The sequence below is a fragment of the Eurosta solidaginis genome, chromosome 4 (assembly GCF_040869045.1).
Source record: "Eurosta solidaginis isolate ZX-2024a chromosome 4, ASM4086904v1, whole genome shotgun sequence".
Taxonomy (NCBI): Eukaryota; Metazoa; Arthropoda; class Insecta; order Diptera; family Tephritidae; genus Eurosta; species Eurosta solidaginis.
The window spans coordinates 137,602,103-137,627,883 of NC_090322.1; the positions used below are offsets into that span (position 1 = coordinate 137,602,103).

At 35.3% G+C, this 25,781-nt stretch overlaps 2 protein-coding genes across 2 annotated transcripts in view; both read right to left on the reverse strand.

Moving 5' to 3' along the window:
- The window catches only part of rempA (intraflagellar transport protein rempA), a 77,888-nt gene extending 72,723 nt beyond the window's left edge, over positions 1-5,165 (reverse strand). The window contains exon 1 of the mRNA XM_067783016.1: positions 207-5,165. Within this exon, the coding sequence (XP_067639117.1) occupies positions 207-209 (3 nt within the window). The 5' untranslated portion in view covers positions 210-5,165. The remainder of the gene's footprint in view (positions 1-206) is intronic.
- Positions 5,166-6,427: 1,262 nt separating this feature from the next.
- Tspo (Translocator protein) overlaps positions 6,428-25,781 on the reverse strand; it is a 104,421-nt gene continuing 85,067 nt past the window's right edge. Inside the window, exon 3 of the mRNA XM_067783038.1 lies at positions 6,428-6,492. Coding sequence (XP_067639139.1) covers positions 6,443-6,492 — 50 coding nt within the window. The 3' untranslated portion in view covers positions 6,428-6,442. The remainder of the gene's footprint in view (positions 6,493-25,781) is intronic.

The following is a 25,781-nucleotide window of genomic DNA, read 5'->3' on the forward strand; positions in this document are numbered from 1 at the left end:
TTTTAAAAGCTAGAAGCTTCAAATTTCACCAAATGCTTACGCATATAGCATATATTGTTGTTTGAAAAAATCATAGAGATCGGTGGTATATATAAGTTAAGGAGCCCAAGGACTAGGGCTCCAAAAAGTTAAAGTTGGGGCCGCGGCCCCATTGCAACCTGAAAAGATCCAAATAAAAATAGGTTTTTCCGCTTAACAATATTTACCATTTATTTCCACGCCAGATTTCGCCATTTGGCACGCTTGAACGACTTCTGACACCTGTTCCTTCAAGATAAGGACTTTGCTTAGGTCAAGAAGTTCGATATTCTCCTCGCTAATGTTTTTGCTTATAGCGTTAATGTGGAGCATCGCTTCGTTTGCTTTCTCGATTGCCTCGCGGGTACCGTTGAATAGTTTTTCGTTGACCCGGTACTGGTGATCGTTGTTTATTATCACGTCATTCATGCTTCGAAGAATATAGTCCCAATCCGCTGCATGTGGAGACCCAGCTATCCACTTCCATGTTGAACCAATCCAGTCAATGGAACGTACCCTTCGTGATTTGCTTATTTGTAGTTCGTCGAGACGCAGCTTATTTAGGTGGAATTGTAGCACAGTCCGCACAGCCCTGCTTGTAATATCGTGCTCTGTTGACTCCATCAATTTGACCAAAGCCGTGTTGAAGTAGTTTAGGTCGACCACATGGACTAAACTGAAGTGTCCGTTCAGGATCCAACCACGCCCGTGCTCAATAGTTACTAGTGGGGAGCCATAATTGTAGATGTTGAGGCCGTACACGCCAGATATTAAAAATAAACTGTGTTCCATTATGGAGAGAAAAAAAAACTCATTAGTGTTGGTAAGATTAGTATTGACCATTTTTTGTTTTTAGGCACTTTTATTATTTATCCCAGGGACGGTGAACTAATAATAAATGGTTACATAATGTAAATCTTGTTTTCTTTTGTATTTTTTCCTTTTATTATTATTATTATTTAAAGAACATTCTATTGTATAATTAAAAAATATTTCCACACTAAGGGAAGAGTTAAAAAAATTAAATTTTTTGTGTGCTTTTTTGAATTTTATTATTTTATTTATGTGTTTTTGTTGCGTTTAAATGTATTCCTATATCCTACCACCGTCCCCGGCTACCCATCGTGGTACTTGGAAGGTCCACAGTATCCGAGAGCATGGATATGAAAGGGAGGTAGTTTGTAATTCTTTACTTTTGTTTGAAAGGTAGCGTTAAAGGCTACTACCTTTGGATCCTGCCGCCTTACAAAAACTCGTGGTAAAGAAGCTGAGGAAAGAGGATAATATTTCTAAGGATTACTGAAATGTTTCCTCTTTACCCCCTTCTTTACAGTTTTTTATGTTTTTTATTTTTTTTATTTTTTTTTTTTATTTTTCTTTTTGTCTAATTTGCCTTTTTTAGTAAGCGCATAATTAGTTTTTTGTTGTGGGCAGATTTCTTCTTAAGAAAAAAATTTATTTTTTATTTTGCCTCTTTTATTAAGCGTGTAATTAATATTCTTGTGGGCAGATATTGCTTCATTAAAAATTTTTTAAACGAAAAATCGTTTCCTCTGTTTTTTTGTATTTTTTTGTTGTTTTTTTTTTCCTTTTGTTTTTTGCAATATTTTATGTTGCCTCTTTAATCGCGTATGTGGTTTGTTATAGAAAAGATCTTTGATCTTGAAATTGACGCCTTTTTGGCGTCGTCTGTGCTATAGAATTTCAAATCTTTGGGTCCCTTATTGGGACATCTTTTTGTTGTTGACTTCCCGTGGTGACCTTATTATCTTTTTTTTTTTTTTTTTTTGTTCCTTATATTGGCGTATTTTTCAATCCTTTTTCCAGTGTCTGTGAGCAATGTCACTGTATTGTCTTTACCAACCGTTTCCTTTTTGTAAAGTGCCTTTTGTTTTGATTTTATCTGTTTATCCCTGACGTAAATCTCATCTCCTGGCCTAAATTCCTTAGCTCTTTTCCTTTTTTTATTCAATCGGAGATTTCTTAACTCCTGGTTTCTCTTGATTTGTTCCCTAATCTCCTTGTGGACCCTACTTTTGAAGTTGGTTAGGCCTTGGTAGTTAATTCTTTCGGTTCTGTTGAAAAATATGTCGCTAGGCTTCCTCTTCGTTACAGAGTGTATTGTTGTGTTGTACCGATCGACAGCAATATACACTAATTCCTTTGGTCTAGCGTTATTTATTTCTTTCCGGAGGCACCGATAAATCTCAATAATGGTAGAGTGGAATTTCTCGATCTGGCCGTTTACTTCACTTCTTTGAATTGGAGTCTGATATAGTTCGGTTCCCAAACCTCTTATGTAGTTACATACCAATGGAGTCATAAATCCCCTCTCATTGTCGGTGACTATCATTTTAGGAGTTGTGAAATAGTGTATTGCTTTGGCTAGCTTAGCGCGGAGAGTGACGGATGCTTTATTTTTAATGTGAAAAAGCTTGGCAAATTTTGAAAATTTGTCTATGCAAGATAAAAATGTCTCCCCATGAATTTCAAAAATGTCCACATGCACTATTTCGCATGGATATTTCGGCACTGGAGTCTCTTTTATCGGTGGTACTGCCGGATGCCTATCATACTTGTTAGCAAGGCAGGTTTCACAGTTAGAAGTGAAATTTTTTATCTTACTAGCCATTTTGGGAAAATAATACTTTTCCAAGATTTGTTCCCTATTTTCTTTTAAGTTTCTATGGGCCCTCCTATGTTCTGTCTCTATTATACCGCAAATCCTATCCTCGTTGGCCACATCCTCGACCACCCTCTGAGTTATCCTAATTTTGTATAAAAGGAAATGTTCTATATATACTTCTTGTAGGAGTTGCAAGTAACTTTCTGGAATCTTTATTCCATTTATGAATGCTGGGTTTAGGCGTTCCTTCAAGGCTTCGGTTAAGCTGGCCTTTTCAATTATATCTAGTCTCACATAATGACGAGTGAATCCTGGATGTGGGTTTTCAACACAAGTCATTGCATTCCCCTCCGTAAAAATTATTTGGTTTCGGAAAACGTTCAAAGGGGCTTCAACGTGTGGAATAAGGTCCGAAGAATCCTGTTCAGCACTGTGAGCTGTCCCCTCATCACTTCTAGCTTCTGTTGGTGCATCGTTGGGTTCAGACGGTGCTGTCAAATGGTTTGCCTGGCATGGAATTCTGGAGAGAGCATCCGCCACGACATTCGATTTACCAGGAGTGTAAATCAATTCGTGGTTATACTCTTCTATTCTAGCCTTCCACCTCTTAAACTTGGCGTTATAGTTTCGACTTCCTAACGCAAAAGTGAGAGGCTGGTGGTCAGTGAAAATTCTAACTTTTTTCGCCCCATAGGGGTAGGATCTCAAGTTGTCTAGAGCCTAAACTATAGCCAACATTTCCTTCTCGTTTGTGGCATAGTTTTCCTCTGTTCTGCTTAAAGATCTTGAGATGTAGGCGATGGGTCGATCTTTCCCTGTTTCTCCTTGGGATAGCACCCCACCAATGGCATAGTTTGAGGCGTCGGTGGTAAGGTTGAACGGTTTTTCGAAATCTGGAAATGCGAGAATATCTGAGGAAACGAGTAGTTTTTTTAGAGTATCGAAGGCCTGAAGGGCCTCGGAATTCATTTTGATACGCACTCTTCTAGATTGGTTTGCCTTGACCTGCGAATTCTCACCGCGTGTGAGATTGGTCAAGGGTTTAGCAACCTTAGCGTAATCTCGAATGAACTTTCGGTAATACGACGTCATTCCCAAAAAGCTTTTTAGTTCCTTAAGTGGGGGTGAGAGGTTCTCTATAGCTTGGACCTTTGAAGGATCTGCCTTCATCCCGTCGGATGTTATTACATATCCCAGAAATTCTACATCCGTTCTCATAAACTCAGTTTTTTCCAAATTCACTCTCAAATTAGCATCCGCAAGCCGTTTAAACACTATCTCTAAATTTACTAAATGTTCGTCGGTACTTTTTCCAAAGACAATAATGTCGTCGATGTACACGTAGCATATCCTCCCTATATACTCTTTAAGAACGTCATCAATCATTCGCTGGAATATAGCCGGAGCGTTTTTTAACCCAAAAGGTAATCTCAGAAATGCGTACTTTCCATTCATTGTTGAAAACGCTGTTTTGGGTATATCTGTTTCTTTCATTGTGATTTGGTGAAAGCCTGAGGTCAGATCTATAGTTGTGAAATATTTTGCGTTCCCTAAACTGGCCAGCGTTGCATTGATATCTGGGATAGGATAGGCGTCTGGCACGGTGACTGCATTCAGACGTTTGAAGTCCACTACCATTCTACTGCTTTTCACCAGAGGGTTTGGGTTTTTTCGGAACTACCCAAATAGGAGAATTGTACGGGCTTTTGGATGGTCGTATAATTCCTTCTTCAAGCAACTCAGTAATTTGTTTTTCCACCTCTTCCCTCATGTTTGCAGGATATGGGTAACTTTTCGTGTATATGGGCTCATTCGTGGTAGTCTTTATCTCAGCTCGAACTGTGGTTTTAATATTTGATTTGATGTTAAGTGGACCGAACAAATGAGAATACTTTTCTATCATGGCTTTTAGGCTTGGGAGAATTGCGTCAGGTATATCGTCAGTTTCGAAAAAATTTAGGCTTCCTACGACTTTGTTTTTGAGCGGAATTCTTATATTGGGATCTATTGTAAGGACATGTTTTTTCCTGTCTATGACGGCACCCAGTTCTTTGAGGGTGTCATCGCCTATTATCCCATCAAACGAGCTTAAACCAGGAAGTGCGTAAAAGGTCACCATAGCTTCGTTACCAGCATTTTGGAAAAATCTCCCACTGATTTTTTTGTTTATTACTACATGTCCTGCTACGGTGGTTACTGAGAAAGGTGGATTGACTGGGACTGTATTAGTTGCCAATTCAGGTCTTATAAAATTTTTATTTGCCCCTGTGTCAACTAAGAACTTTAGGGCTACTTTGTTTGGTGTCAAACAAGTGAGATAGGGTATACTGGATTGCGCGGTAGTCCTCATATGAAATAGGCTGGTGGACCGTCCGCCATAAAATTTACCTGCTGGAAGTTGTCTTCTGTCGATTCAGCATACGTCGAAGGTCCGCTTTCTACATCTGCGCTGTTGGCTTCCATGTTGTAGAGCCTCTGCTGTTTGGGCATCTTTTCAATCGATGATGCAGGTCCCCTTTTGAAGGCGTTGTTTTTCGTCGGTCGGTTCATGTAGTTCACCTGTCTGGTTTGAACACTGTCGTCGACATCCATTCTTTCCGCAGGTTTTGGGGCTGCGGGACTAGCAGGAGGTGCGGTGTTCGTCCCTTGATTGCCTTGGAATCTGTTGTAGGATGACCGGCCATTCCCTTAAGTATTGTTCCGATTCGTCCAGTTGTATGTAGACCGTGATCGAGGAGGTAACGGTGGTCTCTGAGTAACTTGCGACAGGGTATTGGTGGGGACAACTACTCTATTTGGAGTGTTTGCATGGACTATTGTGTTCCTTAACGTTAGGTTCTGGATGTCAAGACAGGCCGTGTACGCTTCTGGCAGTGTTTTTGGCTTCTGCACTATAAGCATACGTGACAATTCTGGACTGAGGCCCCGTATGAAAACATCGAGTGCCCTGTTACGGTACGTTTCCACAAGGACCGACACGGTTTCCTGGCTATAGTCATCGCACTTGATTTTGTTCACTATTAGAGACAACTGATGATTGACCGTTGCGTAGAAATCATCTAGTTTTGGACCTCTCTGAGCTAGCTGATTCAGTTGGTGCTCTAAAGTCCTAATGTTCCTTTTGTCTGCGTAATGCAGCGATAATACCCTTTTTATTTCTACCCAATCGCTATCGAAAACATTATACGCTACCAGTGCTGCATCGGCAAAGCCACGGATTTTCTGCCCAATATGTTGCAGGATGGCACGATATCGTAGTCCAACAGAATTCCTTCAACGCTGTGAACCCAAGAGATGTATTGAGAAGGGCTGCCTTCAAAAACTTGCAGCTCCTTCACGCAGTCGGGGAGTCTGCCAATATCCTTTAGGTCTTGCTCCGACAGTGCTGTTCGCACCGCTGCCAATACCCCCTGTGGCTGCGTTCTTACGCAACCCTGTTCTACTCTTCCCAATCGCTCATCGATTCTGGCAAGATTTTGTTCTAAACTCGCGTTATTGCATTCAATTTCCCCTAGCCTAGAGTTCAGAGCAACACCGTTGCTTTCTATACCCCCAAGGCGTGTCTCAAGCCGCCTAATCTGCTCGAGGAGAGCATTAATGCCCCCATTAAGTTCATTAACTTTCGTGGCTAAAGCGTCCATTTCAGATAAAAAAAAAATTTAGTTTGAGATTGAAAAATATATTTTTAAATTTTAATTTGGCACACGGTGGCTCCTTAAAAATTGTTTTTTATTTTTTTTGTATTACTTACTGGCGTTCGCGATCACCTGACGGGATAGTCCTTATAGCACAGACGATTTATTTGTTTTGTTTTAGTTTTAAGGTTGTCCTTACACTTTGACAGTTTCCTGCAAAGAAAAAAAGGACTTTAGTTACATTTGTGAAACTTTTACCGTGTTCTTATGGCAACGGCGACATGTACCAAGTTGGCGTTTCACAGTACATTAGTCTTTAAATAATTATGGTTTTGGTCAGGGGAGGCTGTGTCACTCCTTTTTAGTCGTCGACAATCAGATTGAAGGCAACCTACTAAGGCACAGTTGCTCCACAACGCCCTGGACATATTGCGAATCTTTAGCGTGTTCTTATGGGTACGCTGAAAGTATCGCAAGTAACGAGTGACCGTTTCCAGTGTGTGCTGATGTGTACCCTGGAAACTCCACAAAAGGATAAGCCGGCCCAAGTGTGTTCTTATGTGTACGCTCGGGTTAACTTTTTCAGAAGGAAATTTTTGCCGTATCCTGAAGGGAGCGGCAAGTTGCATATTGCAAAAAAAAATTTTGTGTACATGACACGGTCACAGGAGTCGTTAACCATTTTTCGGCCTTCGGTATGGTGAGGTCCGTCCTAGAAGTATAGGTATACGGACTCACCCAGCCAGTGTGATTATGCGTGCACTTGGAATATCAATAGTGGGGCCGTAGGATAATTCACTTATAAAATGTTTCAATTTTCGTGTTGAATTTTATTCGCGCGCCAGAGGATCTTAGGGGTCACAGGCTCGCTTCTTTTAACATTATTCCTGTATAGCCCTTTGAGGGCTTTTAGGATTGGACGTAGTGATATATTGCGTGTAGCATCACTTTTCACTCAACTTTTTGTTATTCACTTGTTTTTTTTTATTATTCGTTTTACCTCTCCTGGGGAGAGGAGCTTTTATACCCTGGAGGGTCCCGAAGGGAATCGCAGAGTTAAGCTATCGTTATAAGCGGAGGGTCCCCTCGAAGGTGAATCTCGGTTTTGGTATTTTCGTTATTGGCTGTACAAGCCTTAAATTATCTAAGCTGAGGTCTTGCCTCTCAATATATTTTTTTATTCCTTTATCGGTAAAATTGCTATTATTATTTTTTTCTTAGCACTCCACTATCACTATCACTTTGTCACTAATCACTATGGACCTCACATTTAAGGAGGTCCTTTTTGAAGGACCCACTTGCCAGTGGGTCCCTGCTCGGGCGCCAGTTAAGGAGCCCAAGAACTAGGGCTCCAAAAAGTTAAAGTTGGGGGCCGCCCCGCGGCCCCATTGCAACCTGAAAAGATCCAAATAAAAATAGGTTTTTCCGCTTAACAATATTTACCATTTATTTCCGTTCAATGTCAAAAACAGACTGACTTTATCATTAACTTAAACTAAGCTCTAAGCTTCTATATTAATCTAAGTGATTTCATAATTGCTGACACTGCACTTCCCACGATTGGCCAAAATAATATTTTATCGCTTGCGTGGCGAATCACATGGCTTGCTTTTTGTCCGCATATCATATCGCTTACGCTGCAGTTCCCATGGATTGCATTTTGTCTGCTTACGCAATATGATATCGGATCAATTACCTACGTTGGCTTTGCTTGTGTTTGTTGAAGTGTGGTGTCAGCACATTCTTACAAGTAAGTGTGTCTGCCCCCTTGTTAAGTTATATTATATATCTCACACAACCGTTTATTCAGATAAAAAACTTCTCCCAATTTCTGCCGTATTTTAACAGCTAGAAGCTTCAAATTTCACCAAATGCTTACGCATATTGCATATATTGTTGTTTGAAAAAATCATAGAGATCGGTGGTATATATATTATATATCTCACACTACCGATTATTCAGATAAAAAAATGTTCGCAATTTCTGCCGTATTTTAAAAGCTAGAAGCTTCAAATTTCACCAAATGCTTACGCATATAGCATATATTGTTGTTTGAAAAAATCATAGAGATCGGTGGTATATATATTATATATCTCACACAACCGTTTATTCAGATAAAAAACTTTTCCCAATTTCTGCCGTATTTTAACAGCTAGAAGCTTCAAATTTTACCAAATGCTTACGCATATTGCATATATTGTTGTTTGAAAAAATCATAGAGATCGGTGGTATATATATTATATATCTCACACAACCGATTATTCAGATAAAAAACTTTTCCCAATTTCTGCCGTATTTTAACAGCTAGAAGCTTCAAATTTCACCAAATGCTTACGCATATAGCATATATTGTTGTTTGAAAAAATCATAGAGATCGGTGGTATATATATAATATATCTCACACAACCGTTTATTCAGATAAAAAACTTTTCCCAATTTCTGCCGTATTCTAACAGCTAGAAGCTTCAAATTTCACCAAATGCTTACGCATATTGCATATATTGTTGCTTGAAAAAATCATAGAGATCGATGGTATATATATTATATATCTCACACAACCGATTATTCAGATAAAAAACTGTTCGCAATTTCTGCCCTATTTTAACATCTAGAAGCTTCAAATTTCGCCAAATGTTTACGCATATAGCATATATGGTTGTTTGAAAAAAATCATAGAGATCGGTGGTATATATATTACATATCTCACACAACCGTTTATTCAGATAAAAAACTTTTCCCAATTTCTGCCGTATTTTAACAGCTAGAAGCTTCAAATTTCACCAAATGCTTACGCATATTGCATATATTGTTTTTGAAAAAATCATAGAGATCGGTGGTATATATATTATATATCTCACACAACCGATTATTCAGAAAAAAAACTTTTCGCAATTTCTGCCCCATTTTAACAGCTAGAAGCTTCAAATTTCACCAAATGCTTACGCATATTGCATATATTGTTTTTGAAAAAATCATAGAGATCGGTGGTATATATATTATATATCTCACACAACCAATTATTGAGATAAAAAACTTTTCGCAATTTCTTCCCCATTTTAACAGCTAGAAGCTTCAAATTTCACCAAATGCTTACGCATATTGCATATATTGTTTTTGAAAAAATCAGAGATCGGTGGTATATATATTATACATCTCACACTACCGATTATTCAGATAAAAAACTGTTCGCAATTTCTGCCGTATTTTAACAACTAGAAGCTTCACATTTCACCAAATGCTTACGCATATAGCATATATTGCTGTTTGAAAAAAAATCATAGAGATCGGTGGTATATATATTATATATCTCACACAACTGGTTATTCAGATAAAAAAAAATAATTGCTGATTGACGAACCAGCACCGCCTAGGGGCCTAAGGAGTCATCTCCGTAAGCATTTTGAGGAAATACGGCACCTGAGAACCCAGCCGTATGAAGCGAAAAAACACAAGCAGGTCCTTGGTGAACTCCATAGACAGGCGTCGGACCTTTATGTCGGGAATTGCCCGGTGAATCCAGTACTTGAAGAAAAATATCCAGAGCTCGCGGAAGAGGAACGCATACTCCCCAGGGAAACGCGTGTCACTCTTGCTCAACTTCGTTCTGGATACTGTAACAGGTTAAACTCTTACCTATCCAGAATCAACCCCGACATACAAAATGTATGCCCCGCTTGCAATGTGTCCCACATGACACCAACCATCTCTTTAATTGTAATGTGGAACCAACGCCTCTAACACCCCTTTCCTTATGGACCGTCCACCCCTGTTGAAACGGCAAGTTTCATTGGACTCCCGTTAGAGGATATTGATGACAATTTGTGATCGGTCGCGGCTATTAGGTGGGGCGAGCATTGCTACAACAACAACAACATAAAAAAAAAATACTTGATTCCTTTGTTATATCAGCCAAATTGTTTAAACAAAAGTAACATTTTTACTAAAAAATGCATGTGTGTGGTTGTTCGCTGTGAACTGTGCGCGCTAATTGCTTTTGAGTGAGGCATGATGCGACACATACATACTTACATATATAGCATTCGCTGCGTTATTTAACTTCGGGCGTAGGTTTATAGGTATGTATGGGTGTACATCACTACATAGTATAAAACGAAGTCGCTTTTTCTGTCCCTATGTCCCTTTGAATGCTTAAACCTTTAAAAATACGCAACAGATTTTGATGCGCTTTTTTCTAATAGATACAGAGTGATTGAAGAGGAAGGAATGGATGAACATATTTGGCTGAAAATTGGTGGAGGGGTAGCTTAGAACCAGGAGACAGACATAGGATAATTTTTATCCCGTTCTGGCTAGGGTCTTGAGATCAAAACGTGGACCTGGGTAATCCTGGGATATGTTTGTACAATATGGTTATCAAATGGAAGCTGTTTATGAGTACTTTGATACGGGGTATTTTTCGTACCCGCGGGTAACTAGGGTCTCGGGATATAAGCGAAAACGTGAACGCGGGTACCCCTAGAATGTGTTTATAGAATATAGATAACAAATGAAAGCTTTTGATGAGTGCTTTAGTACAGGGTAGTTTTCATACCTATTGGTGACTAGGGTCTCGAGATTGAGGCCAAAACGTAGACCCGGGTACCCCTAGAAAGTGTTTATACCTTATGGATAACAAATGAAAGCTGTGGGTGAGTGCTTTAGTACAGGGTAGTTTTCATACCTATTTGTGAAGGGTCTAGAGATATAGGCCAAAACGTGGATCAGGGTAACACTAGGATGTGTTTTTACATTATGGGTATCAAATTGAAGCTGTTGATGAGTGCTTTAGTACAGAGTAATTTTTATACCACTGGAGGACTAGGGTCTCAAAATATAGGCCAAAACCTGGACCCGGATACCCCTAGAATGTGTGTGAAATATGGATATCAAATGGAAGCTGTTCCTGAGAGCTTTAAAGTAATTTTCATTGTTATATTCGATTTAGTCGCATCAACCTGGCGAAACTTATAAATATGCATGCGAAGCCGAAATAAAGGCATGAATTAATAATACCCACATACCTATTTGCATACGTCCAATTCGATTTGCCTGAAATTTGGTATATAAATTTGCCTATATTAGTATGTACGATCCTTTTTACCGGGAAATAGACCAGAGACGGACTGGGACTGGGATTAGGACTGGGACTGAGACTCGGAGTAGGACTGGGACTGGAACAAAATAGATACCACCCTCTGGGACTGGCAATAAGGGATGAAGAAGAATCAGAACTCGAGAGAAGTGAAAAGAGGGAAGGAGAAGGAGACTGAGAAAGAGATAGAGTGAGACGAAGATAGAGATAGATGAAGCAAAAAGACGTAGGGAGGAGTGAATAAAAGGATTAAGAAAACGTGAGGGGGGGGGGGGGGTCAGAGCTAGACCGAAAAAGCTTATTAAAATATAGGCAGATAGACCAAATTTAGGGCAGAACAACGTCTGACGGGTCTGATAGTATATCTCATATAACCGATTGTTCAGATAAAAAACTTTTCGCAATTTCTTCTCTATTTGAACAGCTAGAATCTTCAAATTTCACCAAATGCTTACGCATATAACATATATTGTTGTTTGAAGAAATCATAGAGATCGGTGGTATATATATTATATATCTCACACAACAGATTATTCAGATAAAAAACTTTTCGCAATTTCTGCCCCATTTTAACAGCTAGAAGCTCCAAATTTCACCAAATGCTTATGCATATAGCATATTTTGTTTTTTGAAAAATCATAGAGATCGGTGGTATATATATTATATATCTCACACAACCGATTATTCAGATAAAAAACTTTTCGCAATTTCTGCCCCATTTTAACAGCTAGAAGCTTCAAATTTCACCAAATGCTTATGCATATAGCATATTTTGTTTTTTGAAAAAATCATAGAGATCGGTGGTATATATATTATATATCTCACACAACAGATTATTCAGATAAAAAACTTTTCGCAATTTCTGCCCCATTTTAACAGCTAGAAGCTCCAAATTTCACCAAATGCTTATGCATATAGCATATTTTGTTGTTTGAAAAAATCATAGAGATCGGTGGTATATATATTATATATCTCACACAACAGATTATTCAGATAAAAAACTTTTCGCAATTTCTGCCCCATTTTAACAGCTAGAAGCTTCAAATTTCACCAAATGCTTATGCATATAGCATATTTTGTTGTTTGAAAAATCATAGAGATCGGTGGTATATATATTATAAATCTCACACAACCGATTATTCAGATAAAAAACTTTTCGCAATTTCTGCCGTATTTTAACAGCTAGAAGCTTCAAATTTCACCAAATGCTTATGCATATAGCATATTTTGTTGTTTGAAAAAATCATAGAGATCGGTGGTATATATATTATATAACTCACACAACCGATTATTCAGATAAAAAAATTTTCGCAATTTCTGCCCTATTTTAACAGCTAGAAGCTTCAAATTTCACCAAATGCTTATGCATATAGCATATTTTGTTGTTTGAAAAAATCATAGAGATCGGTGGTATATATATTATATATCTCACACAACCGATTATTCAGATAAAAAGCTTTTCGCAATTTCTGCCTTATTTTAACAGCTAGAAGCTTCAAATTTCACCAAATGCTAAATGCTTACTCATATAGCATATACTGTTGTTTGAAAAAATCATAAAGATTGGTGGTATATATATTATATATCTCACACAACCGATTATTCAGATAAAAAACTTTTCGCAATTTCTGCCGTATTTTAACAGCTAGAAGCTTCAAATTTCACCAAATGCTTATGCATATAGCATATTTTGTTGTTTGAAAAAATCATAGAGATCGGTGGTATATATATTATATAACTCACACAACCGATTATTCAGATAAAAAAATTTTCGCAATTTCTGCCCTATTTTAACAGCTAGAAGCTTCAAATTTCACCAAATGCTTATGCATATAGCATATTTTGTTGTTTGAAAAAATCATAGAGATCGGTGGTATATATATTATATATCTCACACAACCGATTATTCAGATAAAAAGCTTTTCGCAATTTCTGCCTTATTTTAACAGCTAGAAGCTTCAAATTTTACCAAATGCTAAATGCTTACTCATATAGCATATACTGTTGTTTGAAAAAATCATAGAGATCGGTGGTATATATATTATATATCTCACACAACAGATTATTCAGATAAAAAACTTTTCGCAATTTCTGCCCTATTTTAACAGCTAGAAGCTTCAAATTTCACCAAATGCTTATGCATATAGCATATTTTGTTGTTTGAAAAAATCATAGAGATCGGTGGTATATATATTATATATCTCACACAACCGATTATTCAGATAAAAAACTTTTCGCAATTTCTGCCCCATTTTAACAGCTAGAAGCTTCAAATTTCACCAAATGCTTATGCATATAGCATATTTTGTTGTTTGAAAAATCATAGAGATCGGTGGTATATATATTATAAATCTCACACAACCGATTATTCAGATAAAAAAACTTTTTGCAATTTCTGCCCTATTTTAACAGCTAGAAGCTTCAAATTTCACCAAATGCTTATGCATATAGCATATTTTGTTGTTTGAAAAAAATCATAGAGATCGGTGGTATATATATTATATATCTCACACAACAGATTATTCAGATAAAAAACTTTTCGCAATTTCTGCCCTATTTTAACAGCTAGAAGCTTCAAATTTCACCAAATGCTTATGCATATAGCATATTTTGTTGTTTGAAAAAATCATAGAGATCGGTGGTATATATATTATATATCTCACACAACCGATTATTCAGATAAAAAACTTTTCGCAATTTCTGCCCCATTTTAACAGCTAGAAGCTTCAAATTTCACCAATGCTTATGCATATAGCATATTTTGTTGTTTGAAAAATCATAGAGATCGGTGGTATATATATTATAAATCTCACACAACCGATTATTCAGATAAAAAACTTTTCGCAATTTCTGCCCTATTTTAACAGCTAGACGCTTCAAATTTCACCAAATGCTTATGCATATAGCATATTTTGTTGTTTGAAAAAATCATAGAGATCGGTGGTATATATATTATATATCTCACACAACAGATTATTCAGATAAAAAACTTTTCGCAATTTCTGTCCTATTTTAACAGCTAGAAGCTTCAAATTTCACCAAATGCTAAATGCTTACTCATATAGCATATACTGTTGTTTGAAAAAATCATAGAGATTGGTGGTATATATATTATATATCTCACACAACCGATTATTCAGATAAAAAACTTTTCGCAATTTCTGCCGTATTTTAAAAAATCATAGAGATCGGTGGTATATATATTATATATCTCACACAACCGATTATTCAGATAAAAAACTTTTCGCAATTTCTGCCCCATTTTAACAGCTAGAAGCTTCAAATTTCACCAATGCTTATGCATATAGCATATTTTGTTGTTTGAAAAATCATAGAGATCGGTGGTATATATATTATAAATCTCACACAACCGATTATTCAGATAAAAAACTTTTCGCAATTTCTGCCCTATTTTAACAGCTAGACGCTTCAAATTTCACCAAATGCTTATGCATATAGCATATTTTGTTGTTTGAAAAAATCATAGAGATCGGTGGTATATATATTATATATCTCACACAACAGATTATTCAGATAAAAAACTTTTCGCAATTTCTGTCCTATTTTAACAGCTAGAAGCTTCAAATTTCACCAAATGCTAAATGCTTACTCATATAGCATATACTGTTGTTTGAAAAAATCATAGATTGGTGGTATATATATTATATATCTCACACAACCGATTATTCAGATAAAAAACTTTTCGCAATTTCTGCCGTATTTTAACAGCTAGGAGCTTCAAAATGCTAAATGCTTACTCATATAGCATATACTGTTGTTTGAAAAAATCATAGAGATCGGTGGTATATATATTATATATCTCACACAACAGATTATTCAAATAAAAAACTTTTCGCAATTTGTGCCCTATTTTAACAGCTAGAAACTTCAAATTTCACCAAATGCTAAATGCTTACTCATATAGCATATACTGTTGTTTGAAAAAATCATAGAGATCGGTGGTATATATATTATATATCTCACACAACAGATTATTCAGATAAAAAACTTTTCGCAATTTCTGCCCTATTTTAACAGCTAGAAGCTTCAAATTTCACCAAATGCTTATGCATATAGCATATTTTGTTGTTTGAAAAAATCATAGAGATCGGTGGTATATATATTATATATCTCACACAACCGATTATTCAGATAAAAAACTTTTCGCAATTTCTGCCCCATTTTAACAGCTAGAAGCTTCAAATTTCACCAATGCTTATGCATATAGCATATTTTGTTGTTTGAAAAATCATAGAGATCGGTGGTATATATATTATAAATCTCACACAACCGATTATTCAGATAAAAAACTTTTCGCAATTTCTGCCCTATTTTAACAGCTAGACGCTTCAAATTTCACCAAATGCTTATGCATATAGCATATTTTGTTGTTTGAAAAAATCATAGAGATCGGTGGTATATATATTATATATCTCACACAACAGATTATTCAGATAAAAAACTTTTCGCAATTTCTGTCCTATTTTAACAGCTAGAAGCTTCAAATTTCACCAAATGCTAAATGCTTACTCATATAGCATATACTGTTGTTTGAAAAAATCATAGAGATTGGTGGTATATATATTATATATCTCACACAACCGATTATTCAGATAAAAAACTTTTCGCAATTTCTGCCGTATTTTAACAGCTAGGAGCTTCAAATTTCACCAAATGCTTATGCATATAGCATATTTTGTTTTTTGAAAAAATCATAGAGATCGGTGGTATATATATTATATATCTCACACAACAGATTATTCAGATAAAAAACTTTTCGCAATTTCTGCCCCATTTTAACAGCTAGAAGCTCCAAATTTCACCAAATGCTTATGCATATAGCATATTTTGTTTTTTGAAAAATCATAGAGATCGGTGGTATATATATTATATATCTCACACAACCGATTATTCAGATAAAAAACTTTTCGCAATTTCTGCCCCATTTTAACAGCTAGAAGCTTCAAATTTCACCAAATGCTTATGCATATAGCATATTTTGTTTTTTGAAAAAATCATAGAGATCGGTGGTATATATATTATATATCTCACACAACAGATTATTCAGATAAAAAACTTTTCGCAATTTCTGCCCCATTTTAACAGCTAGAAGCTCCAAATTTCACCAAATGCTTATGCATATAGCATATTTTGTTGTTTGAAAAAATCATAGAGATCGGTGGTATATATATTATATATCTCACACAACAGATTATTCAGATAAAAAACTTTTCGCAATTTCTGCCCCATTTTAACAGCTAGAAGCTTCAAATTTCACCAAATGCTTATGCATATAGCATATTTTGTTGTTTGAAAAATCATAGAGATCGGTGGTATATATATTATAAATCTCACACAACCGATTATTCAGATAAAAAACTTTTCGCAATTTCTGCCGTATTTTAACAGCTAGAAGCTTCAAATTTCACCAAATGCTTATGCATATAGCATATTTTGTTGTTTGAAAAAATCATAGAGATCGGTGGTATATATATTATATAACTCACACAACCGATTATTCAGATAAAAAAATTTTCGCAATTTCTGCCCTATTTTAACAGCTAGAAGCTTCAAATTTCACCAAATGCTTATGCATATAGCATATTTTGTTGTTTGAAAAAATCATAGAGATCGGTGGTATATATATTATATATCTCACACAACCGATTATTCAGATAAAAAGCTTTTCGCAATTTCTGCCTTATTTTAACAGCTAGAAGCTTCAAATTTCACCAAATGCTAAATGCTTACTCATATAGCATATACTGTTGTTTGAAAAAATCATAAAGATTGGTGGTATATATATTATATATCTCACACAACCGATTATTCAGATAAAAAACTTTTCGCAATTTCTGCCGTATTTTAACAGCTAGAAGCTTCAAATTTCACCAAATGCTTATGCATATAGCATATTTTGTTGTTTGAAAAAATCATAGAGATCGGTGGTATATATATTATATAACTCACACAACCGATTATTCAGATAAAAAAATTTTCGCAATTTCTGCCCTATTTTAACAGCTAGAAGCTTCAAATTTCACCAAATGCTTATGCATATAGCATATTTTGTTGTTTGAAAAAATCATAGAGATCGGTGGTATATATATTATATATCTCACACAACCGATTATTCAGATAAAAAGCTTTTCGCAATTTCTGCCTTATTTTAACAGCTAGAAGCTTCAAATTTTACCAAATGCTAAATGCTTACTCATATAGCATATACTGTTGTTTGAAAAAATCATAGAGATCGGTGGTATATATATTATATATCTCACACAACAGATTATTCAGATAAAAAACTTTTCGCAATTTCTGCCCTATTTTAACAGCTAGAAGCTTCAAATTTCACCAAATGCTTATGCATATAGCATATTTTGTTGTTTGAAAAAATCATAGAGATCGGTGGTATATATATTATATATCTCACACAACCGATTATTCAGATAAAAAACTTTTCGCAATTTCTGCCCCATTTTAACAGCTAGAAGCTTCAAATTTCACCAAATGCTTATGCATATAGCATATTTTGTTGTTTGAAAAATCATAGAGATCGGTGGTATATATATTATAAATCTCACACAACCGATTATTCAGATAAAAAAACTTTTTGCAATTTCTGCCCTATTTTAACAGCTAGAAGCTTCAAATTTCACCAAATGCTTATGCATATAGCATATTTTGTTGTTTGAAAAAAATCATAGAGATCGGTGGTATATATATTATATATCTCACACAACAGATTATTCAGATAAAAAACTTTTCGCAATTTCTGCCCTATTTTAACAGCTAGAAGCTTCAAATTTCACCAAATGCTTATGCATATAGCATATTTTGTTGTTTGAAAAAATCATAGAGATCGGTGGTATATATATTATATATCTCACACAACCTATTATTCAGATAAAAAACTTTTCGCAATTTCTGCCCCATTTTAACAGCTAGAAGCTTCAAATTTCACCAATGCTTATGCATATAGCATATTTTGTTGTTTGAAAAATCATAGAGATCGGTGGTATATATATTATAAATCTCACACAACCGATTATTCAGATAAAAAACTTTTCGCAATTTCTGCCCTATTTTAACAGCTAGACGCTTCAAATTTCACCAAATGCTTATGCATATAGCATATTTTGTTGTTTGAAAAAATCATAGAGATCGGTGGTATATATATTATATATCTCACACAACAGATTATTCAGATAAAAAACTTTTCGCAATTTCTGTCCTATTTTAACAGCTAGAAGCTTCAAATTTCACCAAATGCTAAATGCTTACTCATATAGCATATACTGTTGTTTGAAAAAATCATAGAGATTGGTGGTATATATATTATATATCTCACACAACCGATTATTCAGATAAAAAACTTTTCGCAATTTCTGCCGTATTTTAACAGCTAGGAGCTTCAAATTTCACCAAATGCTTATGCATATAGCATATTTTGTTGTTTGAAAAACTCATAGAGATCGGTGGTATATATATTATATAACTCACACAACCGATTATTCAGATAAAAAACTTTTCGCAATTTCTGTCCTATTTTAACAGCTAGAAGCTTCAAATTTCACCAAATGCTTATGCATATAGCATATTTTGTTGTTTGAAAAAATCATAGAGATCGGTGGTATATATATTATATATCTCACACAACCGATTATTCAGATAAAAAACTTTTCGCAATTTCTGCCCCATTTTAACAGCTAGAAGCTTCAAATTTCACCAATGCTTATGCATATAGCATATTTTGTTGTTTGAAAAATCATAGAGATCGGTGGTATATATATTATAAATCTCACACAACCGATTATTCAGATAAAAAACTTTTCGCAATTTCTGCCCTATTTTAACAGCTAGACGCTTCAAATTTCACCAAATGCTTATGCATATAGCATATTTTGTTGTTTGAAAAAATCATAGAGATCGGTGGTATATATATTATATATCTCACACAACAGATTATTCAGATAAAAAACTTTTCGCAATTTCTGTCCTATTTTAACAGCTAGAAGCTTCAAATTTCACCAAATGCTAAATGCTTACTCATATAGCATATACTGTTGTTTGAAAAAATCATAGATTGGTGGTATATATATTATATATCTCACACAACCGATTATTCAGATAAAAAACTTTTCGCAATTTCTGCCGTATTTTAACAGCTAGGAGCTTCAAAATGCTAAATGCTTACTCATATAGCATATACTGTTGTTTGAAAAAATCATAGAGATCGGTGGTATATATATTATATATCTCACACAACAGATTATTCAAATAAAAAACTTTTCGCAATTTGTGCCCTATTTTAACAGCTAGAAACTTCAAATTTCACCAAATGCTAAATGCTTACTCATATAGCATATACTGTTGTTTGAAAAAATCATAGAGATCGGTGGTATATATATTATATATCTCACACAACAGATTATTCAGATAAAAAACTTTTCGCAATTTCTGCCCTATTTTAACAGCTAGAAGCTTCAAATTTCACCAAATGCTTATGCATATAGCATATTTTGTTGTTTGAAAAAATCATAGAGATCGGTGGTATATATATTATATATCTCACACAACCGATTATTCAGATAAAAAACTTTTCGCAATTTCTGCCCCATTTTAACAGCTAGAAGCTTCAAATTTCACCAATGCTTATGCATATAGCATATTTTGTTGTTTGAAAAATCATAGAGATCGGTGGTATATATATTATAAATCTCACACAACCGATTATTCAGATAAAAAACTTTTCGCAATTTCTGCCCTATTTTAACAGCTAGACGCTTCAAATTTCACCAAATGCTTATGCATATAGCATATTTTGTTGTTTGAAAAAATCATAGAGATCGGTGGTATATATATTATATATCTCACACAACAGATTATTCAGATAAAAAACTTTTCGCAATTTCTGTCCTATTTTAACAGCTAGAAGCTTCAAATTTCACCAAATGCTAAATGCTTACTCATATAGCATATACTGTTGTTTGAAAAAATCATAGAGATTGGTGGTATATATATTATATATCTCACACAACCGATTATTCAGATAAAAAACTTTTCGCAATTTCTGCCGTATTTTAACAGCTAGGAGCTTCAAATTTCACCAAATGCTTATGCATATAGCATATTTTGTTGTTTGAAAAACTCATAGAGATCGGTGGTATATATATTATATAACTCACACAACCGATTATTCAGATAAAAAACTTTTCGCAATTTCTGTCCTATTTTAACAGCTAGAAGCTTCAAATTTCACCAAATGCTTATGCATATAGTATATTTTGTTGTTTGAAAAAATCATAGAGATCGGTGGTATATATATTATATATCTCACACAACAGATTATTCAGATAAAAAACTTTTCGCAATTTCTGCCTTATTTTAACAGCTAGAAGCTTCAAATTTCACCAAATGCTAAATGCTTACTCATATAGCATATACTGTTGTTTGAAAAAATCATAGAGATCGGTGGTATATATATTATATATCTCACACAACAGATTATTCAAATAAAAAACTTTTCGCAATTTGTGCCCTATTTTAACAGCTAGAAGCTTCAAATTTCACCAAATGCTAAATGCTTACTCATATAGCATATACTGTTGTTTGAAAAAATCATAGAGATTGGTGGTATATATATTATATATCTCACACAACCGATTATTCAGATAAAAAACTTTTCGCAATTTCTGCTCTATTTTAACAGCTAGAAGCTTCAAATTTTACCAAATGCTTACGCATATAGCATAAATTGTTGTCTGAAAAAAGTCATAGAGATCGGTGGTATATATATTATATATCTCACACAACCGATTGTTCAGATAAGAAACTTTTCGCAATTTCTGCTCTATTTTAACAGCTAGAAGCTTCAAATTTCACCAAATGCTTACGCATATAGCATATATTGTTTTTGAAAAAATCATAGAGATCGGTGGTATATATATTATATATCTCACACAACCGATTGTTCAGATAAGAAACTTTTCGCAATTTCTGCTCTATTTTAACAGCTAGAAGCTTCAAATTTCACCAAATGCTTCCTCATATAGCATATATTGTTGTTTGAAAAAATCCTAGATATCGGTGGTATATATATTATATATCTCACACAACGGATTAATCAGATAAAAAACTTTTCGCAATTTCTGTCCTATTTTAACAGCTAGAAGCTTCAAATTTCACCAAATGCTTACGCATATAGCATATATTGTTGTTTGAAAAAATCATAGAGATCGGTGGTATATATATTATATATCTCACACAACCGATTAATCAGATAAAAAACTGTTCGCAATTTTTGCCCTATTTTAACAGCTAGAAGCTTCCAATTTCACCAAATGCTTACGCATATAGCATATATTGTTTTTGAAAAAATCATAGAGATCGGTGGTATATATATTATATATCTCACACAACCGATTGTTCAGATAAGAAACTTTTCGCAATTTCTGCTCTATTTTAACAGCTAGAAGCTTCAAATTTCACCAAATGCTTACGCATATAGAATATATTGTTGTTTGAAAAAATCAAGAGATCGGTGGTATCTATATTATATATCTCACACAACCGATTATTCAGATAAAAAACTTTTAGCAATTTCTGCCCTATTTTAACAGCTAGAAGTTTCAAATTTCACCAAATGCTTACTCATATAGCATATATTGTTGTTTGAAAAAATCATAGATATCGGTGGTATATATATTATATATCTCACACAACCGATTAATCAGATAAAAAACTTTTCGCAATTTCTGTCCTATTTTAACAGCTAGAAGTTTCAAATTTCACCAAATGCTAACGCATATAGCATATATTGTTGTTTGAAACAATCATAGAGATCGGTGGTATATATATTCCATATCTCACACAACCGATTGTTCAGATGAGAAACTTTTCGCAATTTCTGCCCTTTTTTAACAGCTAGAAGCTTCGAATTTCACCAAATGCTTACGCATATAGCATATATTGTTTTTGAAAAAATTATTGAGATCGGTGGTATATATATTGTTACGAATATTAGCAACACTAAGGGGTACTGCCATCTCTAAGGCGATGCTAAGCAGTGACTGAATGCACATCAATAATTCAATCATTATGTCTACACATATGTACGTACAAGCAGCGGAGAAGCAACGCACAAACACATACAGATGTTTCATCTGAGATATGCAATTATAATTGTGGAAGTGTCGCTCACAAACACACGCGCATATGAGAGCTATACACGTACATCTGTAGTTATAATTATAGCAGATAACCAACTAGTAGATTCTAGAACAGAAGCGCCTAGAAGATGCAACGAGGAAATCAAAGAGTATAAAAGGCAGTAATAGTAGAGACGCTACAATCAGTTTTGAATTAAGTACGCTATCTGTCGGGCAAGAGTAGTGTTATTTAATAAAAGCCATTTTGCATTATTGAAAAGTGAAGTTATTTATTCAACAGTTCAGTGATTCGAACTTAGTAGAAGATTTGAAATAAGCGGAATTGCAGTAAATTCGGTACAATTGGTGTCAGAAGAGGAATTGTTGAATAAATTCCGAAGATTTCGAGTACAACAAGGACATGGCAGTGAATTGAAGATCCAGAAACTGAAGGAGTTGGAGAGCCGTAGATCGAATACAACCGGCATTAAACTCGAACTTCAGGCACGACTACGAGAGGCAATGGAAGCAGAAGGAATTAACGTGGAAGAGTATGTCTTTCATTTTGATGTCGACGAGACAACGAAAACTGAAGAGAAAAACGAAACATCGCAGACAGTTACGAGCACAGACTTGAACATGATATTGGCTGCAATATCACAAACACATGCAGATGTGTTATCTGAGATATGCAATTATAATTGTGGAAGTGTCGCTCACAAACACACGCGCATATGAGAGCTATACACGTACATCTGTAGTTATAATTACAACAGATAACCAAATAGTAGATTCTAGAACAGAAGCGCTTAGAAGATGCAACGAAGAAATCAAAGAATATAAAAGGCAGCAATAGTAGAGGCGTTACAATCAGTTTTGAATTATGTATGCTATCTGTCGGGCAATAGTAGTGTTATTTATTGTGAAGTTGCTAAGCAGTGACGTGAATGCACATCAATAAATCAATCATTATGCCTACACATATGTACGAACACGCAGCGGAGAAGCAACAAACACATGCAGATATCTTATGTGAGATATGCAACTATAATTGTGGAAGTGTCGCTCACAAACACACGTACATATGAGAGCTATACACGTACATCTGTAGTTATAATTACAACAGATAACCAGCTAGTAGATTCTAGAACAGAAGCGCCTAGAAGATGCAACGAGGAAATCAAAGAGTATAAAAGGCCTCAACAATAGACGCGCTACAATCAGTTTTGATTAAGCACGCAATCTGTCGGGCAATAGTAGAGTTATTTATTGTGAAGTACTTTAATAAAGGCCATTTTGCATTATTAAACATTGGAGTTATTTATTCAACAGTTTAGTGATTCGAACTTAGCAGAGGGTTGCAAATAAGAGGATTTGCAGTAAATTCGTTACAATTGGTGTCAGAAGAGGAATTGTTGAATAAATTCCGAAGATTTGGAATACAACTTGGACATGGCAAAGTTCAGTGAATTGAAGATCCAGCAACTGAAGGAGTTGGAGAGCCGTGGATTGAATACAAGCGCCATTAAACTCGAACTTCAGGCACGACTAAGAGAGGCAACGGAAGCAGAAGGAATTAACGTGGAAGAGTATGTCTTTCCTCTTGAAGGCGAGGAGACAACAAAAATTGAAGAGAAAAATTAAACATCGCAGAGAGAAACGAGCACAGACTTGAACATGATATTGGCTGCAATATCTGCACAAACATCGACAGTAACATCAATGTCGTCGCAAATGTCATCTCAACTGAAAGAACAGAAAACATATATGGCATCTCAACTATAATCCCAGGAGAACCGTATAACATCAAAGATGGAAACACAACTGAAAGAGCAAGAGGCACGCATAATAGTACAACTCGAAGCGCAAGAGGCGCGTGTATCATCAAAACTCGAAGCGCGTGTGGACGAGAAAATTACGCAGTTTGAGGAAAAAATCGAAGCCGAGGTGGATGCTTTGAGAGGTCGTATACAGGAGTTGCAATTAAATCGCCCAGCTGTTTCAGCAAGCAATACGAAGGTAAAAACTCCATCTTTTGACGGTTCTGTTCCTTTCCAGGTGCTTAAGATTCAGTTTGAGAAGACCGCACCAGTGAACAACTGGAATGTTGAAGATAAAGTTGCTGCACTGTTCATGGCGTTGAAACGGCCTGCAGCTGAGATTTTACAAACCATTCCAGAGGGCGAACGGAACTGTTATGAAGCATTGATGGGCGCTCTAGAGAGACGATACGGAACTGAGCATAGGAGACAGATATACTAAATGGAGTTACTGAACCGCTTCCAGAAGCCTGGTGAGACATTGCAAGAGTTTGCGTCGGATGTTGAAAGGCTGGCACATTTAGCGAATGCGGACGCAATGTTGTTGTTGTTGTAGCAGTGCTTCGCCCCACCTAACAGCCGCGACCGATCACAAATTGTCATCAATCACAAATTGTCATCAAACCGCAATCGTGGAATATACTGAAAGGGTAAAGATTCAGAGTTTTATAAATGGCAATACGGGACGTCGAAACAAAGCGAGCTACATACGCAAACCCAAAGCCAACATTCGCAGAATCGGTTTGACAAGCTCTTATTCAGGAAACAGCGTCGCTTCTCTGTAAGCCAGTTTTCAAAGCACGCCGTGTGGAAATAGAAAGGCCAGAGTGGGTAGACGCAATATTGGAGGCAGTATTGCCAGGTTAGCCTTTTCGAGGCTAGATTTAGCCTTTTTTTTGCCTTTAGCCTCGAAATTTTGGGTTTATCTTCGTGACTTTTTTCTAGCCTTTTTTACTCCGAACGTATTTTTAAAAATGTCTAAAATAAAATAATTTCAATAGTTCCTGTGAACACCTAATACCTAATAATATGAGTTCTCTACAAAAGATTAAATCTTTTTCTGCTGAAAATTCATTGAAAATTTCAAAGCCAGATGTATTTTCTTACTTTGAAAAAGAGAAGTATATTTTTTCTTCAAGTCAAATAGCATTAATAGAGCTGCAGTGGCGAAAACTTATAACTATACAATGGAAAAATGTACACTCCACCATGGAATATTGGTCGGAAGTCCGAGAACATAAAAATGCATTAAACGAACGTCCTTTTTTAGAACTTTTCGAATTCATATTGTAACGAATTTGCTGTAAATCCTCTTATTTGCCCTTTTGCTAGGTTCGTACCGCTAAACTGTTGAATAAATAACTCCAATATTGAATAATGGAAAAATGGCCTTTATTAAAGTACTTCACAATAACATATTATACTTTTCAACTAGCTGGC